This window comes from Laccaria bicolor, genomic scaffold (genome assembly GCF_000143565.1).
Source record: "Laccaria bicolor S238N-H82 LACBIscaffold_29 genomic scaffold, whole genome shotgun sequence".
NCBI lineage: Eukaryota > Fungi > Basidiomycota > Agaricomycetes > Agaricales > Hydnangiaceae > Laccaria > Laccaria bicolor.
This window is the reverse complement of record NW_001889900.1, coordinates 355,180-365,005: the sequence shown is the minus strand read 5'-3', so window position 1 is coordinate 365,005 and position 9,826 is coordinate 355,180. Positions and strand designations below refer to the sequence as shown.

The 9,826-nt window shown below is 47.9% G+C and overlaps 2 protein-coding genes across 2 annotated transcripts; both read right to left on the bottom strand.

Annotated features, from left to right (window-relative positions):
- Positions 1-3,058: 3,058 nt before the first annotated feature.
- On the bottom strand, positions 3,059-3,339 carry LACBIDRAFT_304836 (uncharacterized protein; the record flags this gene model as incomplete). The annotated part of the gene is made up of 2 exons (XM_001885038.1): positions 3,059-3,207; positions 3,261-3,339. The coding sequence occupies 2 exons, from the start codon at positions 3,337-3,339 to the stop codon at positions 3,059-3,061; spliced, it is 228 nt and encodes a 75-aa protein (XP_001885073.1).
- Positions 3,340-6,352: 3,013 nt separating this feature from the next.
- LACBIDRAFT_304833 (uncharacterized protein) lies at positions 6,353-7,130 on the bottom strand (the record flags this gene model as incomplete). Its single annotated transcript, XM_001885037.1, has 2 exons — positions 6,899-7,130; positions 6,353-6,818 (listed from the first exon to the last, which is right to left on the bottom strand). Exon 2 carries the CDS (start codon positions 6,701-6,703, stop codon positions 6,353-6,355), a length of 351 nt encoding a protein of 116 aa, XP_001885072.1. The 5' UTR covers positions 6,704-6,818; positions 6,899-7,130.
- Positions 7,131-9,826: the final 2,696 nt, after the last annotated feature.

Genomic DNA, 9,826 nt, shown 5'->3' with positions numbered 1-9,826 from the left:
GTTGTGCAAGTCGGGAAGTGGAATGTGTAGGAGGGAAGTGGAAGGTGTAGGAGGGTTTGGAAAAGTGATAAAATGGCATTTGTGCAAGCGAGGGTGACCACTGATCTCTGCCACGTTCACCCTGACATTGAGAAAAGTGTTGATCTCCCCCAGATCCTTCAAGACGCAAATGAGCTCCCCCCAATTTCGTATTTGAAATGTTCTATACGAGGTGTTATCCTCCGTTCGTCCCACCACCAAGACTACCTCCCCCGTGGTGGTAGAACGGGTCCTTGGTTCCATTGTCGAAGAGGTGACTGAGGCGTTAACGTTGGAACTGAAAAGTACGTATGGAAGGGATGTTATAAAAGAAGTGACATCTTTGGAGGATATGAATGTAGCGTCCTTCGCTGAGCATTGGCGTGGAGTTGGGAGGTATTGGAATTTGGCATGGACACTGGAGTGAGTCGCCGGCGGGTAGAATACGGTGGCGGTGAACGTTTGAACTTTGAACAGTGTGCGCGTGATAGGTCCGAGGTATCTCCGAGACCATTTACGTCAATACGAAGTTGTAACTTCTCTCTTCCACAACGGTTGCCTACTGCGGACTTCGATGCACAGTTGACCGCACAGCGCAATGTGCTCGTTGTAGTGAGCCATCCCACATCGAGGACATTCACGGCATTAGGTGGGGAAGTAGCGGCGAACGATAAGCAGCCGCTAGTTGTGTCGTTTTTGGCAAATGATGTTCCAGGTGATAGTGATGGAGGTCGAGGAGCCAACGGCGGCATCGGTTGGTGTCGCAAATGGACGGGACTGGGGCGACGGGGTAGATGGAAGCCGTGAACAGGTGAGCTTGGGTCCGTGCCGCGTGATACTCTAGAAGGGGACGTCTGGTGTCTTAGCTCGGGTGGTGGAGTGAGTACAGGAGCTGAGCGCTGAGCGTTGATCGTGTCATGGGAAGCTAAACGGCGGTGGTGTAAGTTCAGACACGACAGATGTGTGTGTTGGGAATTCTGATTGGTGAAGATGGGCGTGGTAGGTGGAATGGGTTGCACATTGACTCTGTGAGTACAAGTACCTCCCCCGTGCATCCGTGGACATCATGATGATCCTCTGATCCCCCAGTGGCCGTCTGATAATCCTCTGACAATACACGGCACGCTCTCTTGCTGTAGGACTAGGGCAGGGTTTTGGGCGAAGCGAGTGTGGGCGACGACACAAAGCATTCATGTGAGTACAAATATGGTGTGTATGGGCATCGCTAATGTGGGTGAAGGTATCTCCCCCTCGTCGACCACAGTCGCATCGGGCGGCAAGTCGTTAGGGGCTGAGCGGACATCAGGAAATAGTGTTTGTGAAGGCTCAGGGGCAGTTGCCGGGGTTTCATGTGTTTCCCGATGCCTTGTGAGAGGTGAGAGTGAAGAGCCGTGGTGGGATTTGTTGACGTGAAAAGGTGAGTAGTGAGTTTCATCCGTGACGACAGTAGTGATGAGTGATATTCACCCGGCAGCCTTGCTCCTTAATCATCGGTCCAGGTACATTCCAGATCAAAAATGCTCCCTCTCTTGAGACTTGGCTTTCCTCGACATCTGCAATCTCGGGTGAGGTGAAAGTAATGAGTTGGAGAATATCATGGCCAATGCATAGGATGATTGACGGGGAGCTAGTAAGTCACCCATCGTATGTATCTTGTGTACACCCGCCTGACGAAATCTCTTGGTATGCAGTATACATAGACTATGGCTCTGGGTTCCGATTGGCATGGGGGCTTTAGGGGTTGGAAAGAAATGGTGGGGCTGCAAGACGAGAATGTCGTGATGTAGTAGGGAACCTTTTGTGAATGGTTGGTGTGGGGCGTGGACCTGGTGGTGTGCCATGTGCGGGCGGGTTCATGATCGTCGTAGAGTAGTGGGGTGAAGCACTGGCACTTCTGGCATGCACAAAATTATTGCATAGTGTGGACGTAAATGCATGGCTGAGGATATGGTGGAATATATGTGACCGCAAAGTGAAGTATGGCGAAGTATATGTGAAGTCGGGAGGAAAAGTGCGATCTTGTGTGTCACCAAAGTAAAGTGTGGTGAAGAGCATGTGAGGCCGGGCAGTAATGTAGGGCCATGTGTGTCGAATGTCGTCGCCAGCTTCAAGCTGCAGCGGAAGTTGTGTGTGAGGTCAGAAAGTGAAGTGAGCCGTATGTGTTGGATGTAGATGCCAGCTACAAGGCTGCAGCAAAATTTGAATGGACCGTGAGGGTGTTCTCAAAATGAGAATGTGGGGGCGAGTCGCAGAGCCCAAGGTAGTTGTGACTGAATTCTCATTTCATAGGTGAGCGCAGCGGGGCCCATAACCTGTAGAAGCAAATAAAACTCAGACGTCAGTCACCGTAAAGTGAGGAACGACTGAGATTAGATAGACTACCTGTAGAAGCAAATAAAACTACAGGAAGTCAATAATGTAGATAACGATAATGTATCGTAGAAAGTACTCACCTCAGACGTCAGTCACCGTAAAGTGAGGAACGACTGAGGTGAGACAGAAATAAGGTTTCGTATATAAAGGGAAGGATTTGTGGCTTGAGGTAAAGACTAGTAAATAACGGAGGTAAATGTGAATGAGAGAAAAGGGAAATAAAAGGACTGGAAAGAAATAATAAAAACATACACGTATACAATGAAGGTCACGAGACGTCTCCTCTAACATGTATGTACTAGTAGTATCGTTGTGATTGTGCAGGGATTTGAAAGAGGCAACCTAATGCACTGCATCAGGAAAAGGTGATTTCTCCGATAGATCGCCGGTTAGTTCTGTAGCCAGATATAGAAAAAGTAGGCACTGTATTTTAGCCGAGCGCAATATGTAACTGCATTGGTCATGATAGCATGGCCTTGTCATTTGATAGTACCTAGAGCTGATGAGGAAGCAATATCTTATTAGTTGGATGAATAGTTACAGCAAGATCTATGTTGGCTATCAATGCTATGGATTTTGTATCTACAGTTTCTCTACCCCCCGAAACACACCGGCCTCGCCAATTAATAACTGTATTCCCCTCAACTTATACCTATTACTAACCGTTTTAGTGCATTGTCTGGAGGGCTGTAATGTCTGATCGTGCACGCGATCGATGGGGGATGTCGTTTGGTTGACGTGGACTTGGGAGATGGGTTGGCGTTTGGAGGGGGAGTGGCGAATCGCTTATTCGATGTCGGTGTTGACGTAGTTTAGCTGGGGTGGTAGGTGGTTGTGGCTGAGATTTGTGGTCAGAAAGAGCCACGTACCTTGTGAAATTACGCGACGCAGCCCGTCACCCATCGACAGTTCCTCCACATTGAGAACGAGATGGAGGCCCCACGTCATTGCTTTTGAATAACCCCCCTGCACCTCCTCGACACTACCTTCCTTTGTCGTCGCCTGTCACCGGGCGGCTGGGGTCTTCTGGCTGTGTTCATGGCACCGTATACCATGAGGGAGAATGACCGGTGGTGGTCGATTTACCAGAATCGACGTGTCCGATGGCGACGACGCTAACGTGAGTCTTCTCCTTTCCTGTTTTGTTGCAGGGCGTCTGCACCCACTGCTGTCGTGGTTTGCCCCTCTACACGCTCAGACAAGTATAAGCCCTAATCTGCACCTGACCTCCTTGAGATGTCTGAAGGGCTCGGATTGGTCACTAAATCAGACTATGCACTTTAGACATAACGTTGACACTCACCGTACCTGGGCCATTCGAGCGCGTGGTGGGCAGAGGAGTTGAACATTTGTTACTTAAGGGCGTGGTCTTTCAAAGCTTGACACTCGATGATCATAGCCACCTGAGATTCCATGTTCATATATTGGCCGGTGGTGTAGTGGTAACTATCGATAACTGACTAGAGTAACTTAGTAGGTAACTATTACCTCAAGCCCTGGAGTTCGAGTCCGGCTCAATGCAGAAATTTAATTTACAATACGAAGTAGAATACAATGCTTACTCTACACTACAAAATGAAATGGACACTTCAAATCCTTAGACTGACACGTTGTTTCCTATATTAGAAACTATGATGATTACCCCCCAAGAAAAAGCCGATTCTGCTTTTAGAATATTTATCAAGCTACCTTGTACCATAGAGTTTACATAGAGCTATGTACAACTATGGGAATTTGACTCTATCAAACTACACCGCCAATTGGCGCACAGGTTGATGGCGGGTTGCCAAATTTCCTGATGCTCATCAAATCTGTCACCTGTGAGTTACCTGATCCACATGCTGTGCCCAGGCCCAGCTGGCCATCAGCTGGTTCATACATGGGCACCAGCTCCGCTGTAAACATAGCGACCACCTTACCACAAAATTAGTATAACTGCTAGATTTCACTCAAAGGCAAGGGCTATGTAAGAGACGGTTAATGTAGTGCTTTTGCACTTTGAAATATACATTAGTTGTACGCAAATACAGCTTGTAACAACATTTGCTGTGCACAGTGAGCGAAATTTCACCCAAGTCATTTCAAACTCAGACACTCTGCAGGTTCAAATACTTCCAACCCCAGCTCAACCTTCCTCACTCTCACCTTCCGTCTCCGGCACCATTCTTCTCTGTCACCACCGTCAATAACCACCAGCACCCCGCATCAATCGTTCAAATGCCCTCAACGATGCAACGCCAGGTAACCAGCCCGTCAGCGCACCACATTTCAACAGGATGAAGACGACCTGGCACGCCAGCGGACATGCCACATTGTCCAGACGGTGACGACGCAAATCATTGTCACCGTCCCCTTGAAATAAGGTGAGCAAGGTGACTGCTGTACCCCTTTCCTTTTTTCACATGAGAAAGCAGTGCCACGTCGCCGTCTCAACTTGCAACAGACAAATGCTGACAAACGAGGACGACCAACGACGGTGAATGTCCAGGTGAGTAACACTATACCCCTCTCCCTCCGTTTTTGACTAAAGGAGCCCAGGCCATATTGCCATCGGCAATGATCTACAACAACGAACGACGTCGAGGTGAGCAAGACGACACCCCTCCTCTCTTTTTTTCACATAAGAAACAGGGGCCACATCGTCGACGGCAATGTGACAACTAGCAACGGACCAATGACAATGCACGACGAACGCCGAACAACGTCACGTCACACCCCTCCTTTTTACCTTGTTCGTGCATCTGTTCTAGGTACGTACCCAGTAACCCTTCATGACGGCCTACCAACTCATCCAACGCCTTATTACAGATCAGCCTGCTTGACACCACCACAAACAGTGTCAACCTATATGAGTAGTAGATAAAGTAGCTGTATATAACTCTTGTGTAGCCCGTTGTCAAAATGCAATCTATTCTTTTGTTTATGTTCTCAAATTGAAATAAAGCAAGGTGCAAATGAGGATGAATAAATTTATGAAAATGAGATGTAAACATGTAAACCCCGGTAGCTCATACCCAGCCCAATATACCAGCATTCCCTGAATGACCACCTGTCCTCAACATCTCGCTCCACCCCGGGGACAGGTATCCCTGGTGCCATGCTGTGTTTAGTGCGAAGTTCACACGGCGCCCAGCTGTCAACGGGTTGACGCGACATGGAAACTAGGTGTGATTACATCATTTAATCCAGGTGTCTGTGACCTGGCCACCGTTTGGTGGTGTATATGATGATACAGCACAACCACGCTAAGCTATAGACTTATGTGGGCCGATTTAACGGGATCTCCCGGATCCCCGCCGCTTTCGGAAGGTGCACGTGACCACGTGACCTGGCGTGTCGCGTCCTTCTCCCATTTCTCCTCCTCCCCCGCTGCTTCGACCCACCGCTTTGTCCCCTCCCAAAATTTAGCTTGTAGTGCACCATTTTGTATTTATTATACATCAAAATGCTATTTTTTTCCCAGTTCTGGCTTTCCTTTGAGCAAATATGCAGCCTTTGTCCAAAATGGACCTTGCGGCGCGTCCTTGATTGGGGCCTGGGTGCTGTTGAATTTTCGGGAAAAATACAAAAATTGCATAATGCCTCCAATGCATCTGCAGCTACATGTCTACCGCTTTTTTTGCTCTTTAGGGGGATGTTTGATAGGTGGTTTGCTGCAAGGACCTGAAAATAAGTGGGATAAGTACACATAAGTCGGCATAAGTGCTTATGCACGATGGATTTAGCTTAAATCAAGTTCAATTTAGTGGATTTAAGGCCCTGTGATGCCAACCAGCTCAATTTAATGTGCATTTCCATGAGCTGGCCTATCCCTGCACCCGATTTAAGGGTTTTTCGGCTCAGGGACCTAACCCTCTGCTATATCACATCAGCTGAATGTTTGTGTTCCGTCATTAAGCCTTAAATTCATGTAATGCACATAATATTTGCAGGTAATAATATTTACATGAGATGTAGTATACTAGGGGGGCAAAAAAGAACTTTCAGAACTAAACCTGGCCTTCCATTTCCCCAGACTGACGAGATCTTCGAGAGCGCGCCTCAACATACGTGGGAGAGCGCAGGAGTCAGGTGGAAGGAGGGCCACATGGAGAGGTTTGAGCGTGAGGCGGGGATGGTGCGTGGTGGTATGGTGAGGTAATTTCGGGTGCTGCTCACTTTGGAGAAGGAGGGCAGGCAATGCGGGTGCCAGTCGTGATGATGGAAGGGGGACGGCTGGAGATGAGTGGGGCGAATGGGTTGCTTGTGAGACAGATGGACTGGGTAGGTTCGGATGGGCTCCAAATATTGCGTCGGGTGTGGGTTGAGGCATCAGACTCGGGACAATATGGGTGAGAGGCGATGTCGTGATGAATTTGCATGGTGACTGTTGATGGGAGAGACGCTAAAAAGCGCGGGAAACGATGGGTGTGGAGAGTGAGTGTGGGCTGTTGTGCGTGTGTGCAGTAAATCATGGAAAGTATATATTATCAGTCAATGCATTGTAGCATTGAATTTTCAGACATACCTCATAGATCACCCGCTTCACAGGCCTTCTCTTGTGTTCCATCTAATCCCCACTGCCCGATGTATGTTGCGGTGCATCGTTTCCCATTCCAACGCGCTACGCGCAAATCATGCTCGACCGCACAAACGCGATGGCCTCTTGAAGGCGAGAACGCGATGGGAGCTGGGCTTCACGTGGCGTAGCGTTGAGCGCGTTGCCTGGAGGGGGTTGGCCGCAGCAAGAGGGGGTCGAGAGATGAGGCGAGAGGAATGGGATGGAAGTCAGGGTAGAAGGGCTTTGGAAAAAAAAGATTTCTCACGGAAAACAGAATCCGGTGACAGGCGCAATTTATCGAATTTAACATTCAGTGGCTTAAATTGAGTGAAATAATTGTACTTAATTGTAGTGATATGTATTTGTCGGTGCATCTACCACAAACTATATATCAGGGGGCTCTCGATGGCGCTACCAGCACTATCACGTCTACATACCACAATATCGCAAGTCCATTTTTTCCTGATGTGTGCACCCCAGGTCAGGTTATTTTCCCTGGGTGTAAAACTGGGTATATAGGTTATAATAACTACTTTCTCGGACTACAATCCCTGGGTGGTAAATAAAATAACTTGGTCAACAGGTTGTTGATACCTGGTTAGAATAACCTGTTATATGATGGAAATAACCTGCTCCCAGGTCTCGTTGTAACAGTTATTATAACCTGTTGACCACGTTGTACTGTAGAGGCAAAATAGCTGGGAAAAACAGGTTTTCTCACTCCTTGTCCAACAGATAGAAATCACCACATTGAATTTTGATTGGACTGGTACGAAAAACTTGGTAGACAGATGAAATTGAGGCTATGTGTTTATATACAACCTTTCTACACAGTATCGACCAACTTAAGATGCTTGGATGAATGTGTCATTGCTTCCTCATCCGAACCCAAAACCCTCATTTCCAGACTGAGCCCCCGGATACTCCATGTCATCGTCATCGTCATCCCCATCCCCACCATAGCCCACCAAAATTTCCCCTTTCCCCTCACCCAGTCTGCAGGGAAGCACTTTCGTGTGTTTGAGCGGATCTGGCATATTGAACTCAATTAGTAAGTCAGTTGCCTCGGGAGTAAAGCACTTACCAAACGGAAGATGTTAGCCAGTTTATGATGGACGATGTCAAGAGGTCAGCTGGCGCTGCTGGATGGGGGAGGAGAAACTTGAGGTTGTTTGATCCCATTCTCACGTTTGTAACTTGTTGAGTATTATATATAGAGATTGTGTTGTATGCTCCACAATGACATCAAAGCTCCCCCCGAGATATATATACACCTGGTTTACAAGTTATGAAACTTGTTGAACAGGTTATAATTTAACTTGGTATCTACTGGTTTCGAGGACAAGGTAAAATTTACTGGGTTTCGGGGTGATTTGGATAACCTGGTAATATCTGGGTATTATTACTGGGTTCAAAATAACCAGGTAGATACCCGATCTTCCAGTGAAAGGTTGAAAACACTCAGTGATCGGGGGAAAATAACCCGAACTGGGGTGCACAGTGATGGAATTAAACGCGTCCAATGCAGTCCGAGAGGGGCAAGCAACCTAAAGATGCTTGTGTATGTCAGTCACCATGCCCTTTTGAAATAAGGGTCAGGTTGGCTATGAGGTTTGGTGAAAGTAAAAATATTCTGAGCGCGTACAAAATTGAGATGATGAAAAAAGATGGACACTGTGGGGATTGAACCCACGACCTCATGCAAGCATATCAACATGCAAAGCAGGCGCGCTACCACTGTGCCAAGAGCCCATATACTACAGTAGCATTAAATGCATGTAACTTTCATAGGTGCCGTCAATGTTTGGGTACAATTTCACCCTCGTTCCCCTTCCTAAGAGCAACGCGCATCTGGCTCCCAGTCTTCTTCATCCTCCTCCTCCTAACACTCATTCACTTCCTCATCTCACTCCTTCTCATCGATACCAAACCACTCCAACGCAGATCTGAAAGTCAAGAATTACCTCAACTCAAGCGAACCCGTCATCCCTAACCCATTCGACTTTTGTCCGAGTTATAGTCCTGGCGATAGGATCGGTGATGGTGCTGTTACGCTTTCGAAGAGTAGGATGCACCTCGGGAGTGGGGCGAGGATTCAGAGGGTGTTGAATAAGGCGCTGGCGGGTCAGAGTGTTACTATCTCTGTTCTTGGCGGCTCAGGTATCCCTTTTTCTTTCTTTTTCAAGACCCCCAAACTCACGTACGACCCATCCAGTGTCAGCATGCCACGGTGCAGGGGACGACCCTATCTCCCCTACATGCTACCTATCCCGCTTCCACCAGTGGTGGAACACCGTCTTTCCACACCCCGCTACGGAATTGACAAATGGCGCTTTGCGACGCACGAATTCGGGATACTTCGGGTATTGCAATTCGCACCATCTTCCAGATCAGACGGATTTAGTTATTATTGAGCTGGATACGGAGGATGAACCGTGCGTTTCTTTTCGTTTGTCGTTTCTTTTCATTTGTCGTTTCTTTTCGTTTCTTTCGCTTCTCTGCCGTTTTCTTCATACCACCTTTTTCTTTTGTTTTTGCTTCTGTTCATTATCGACCGCCTGCGCCCACCCTTCTTCTCACACATTTCATTGCCGTCTTATCGTCACCCCCCGCCCATAAGACGGACTTTACCCACACCGAGCAGGTAGCCGCCCACGAGGCCATCCTATCTTGCTCGTTTTCTCGTTTATCTTTTGCCATGGCTCTGCCCTTTTCACATCTTCTATTCGCTATGACCATTATCGTCTTTCTCAGAGCCCATCTGGGAGAGTTTCGCCTTTGGTCCCTTAGGTTTTCTACCCATCCAATTCTTCTCCATTTCCCATTTCATAGAAACACCTTGTGTTTCGAAAGTCGAGCGGTCGGCGTTGTCGTGTTGATTTCCCCACTTTCGAT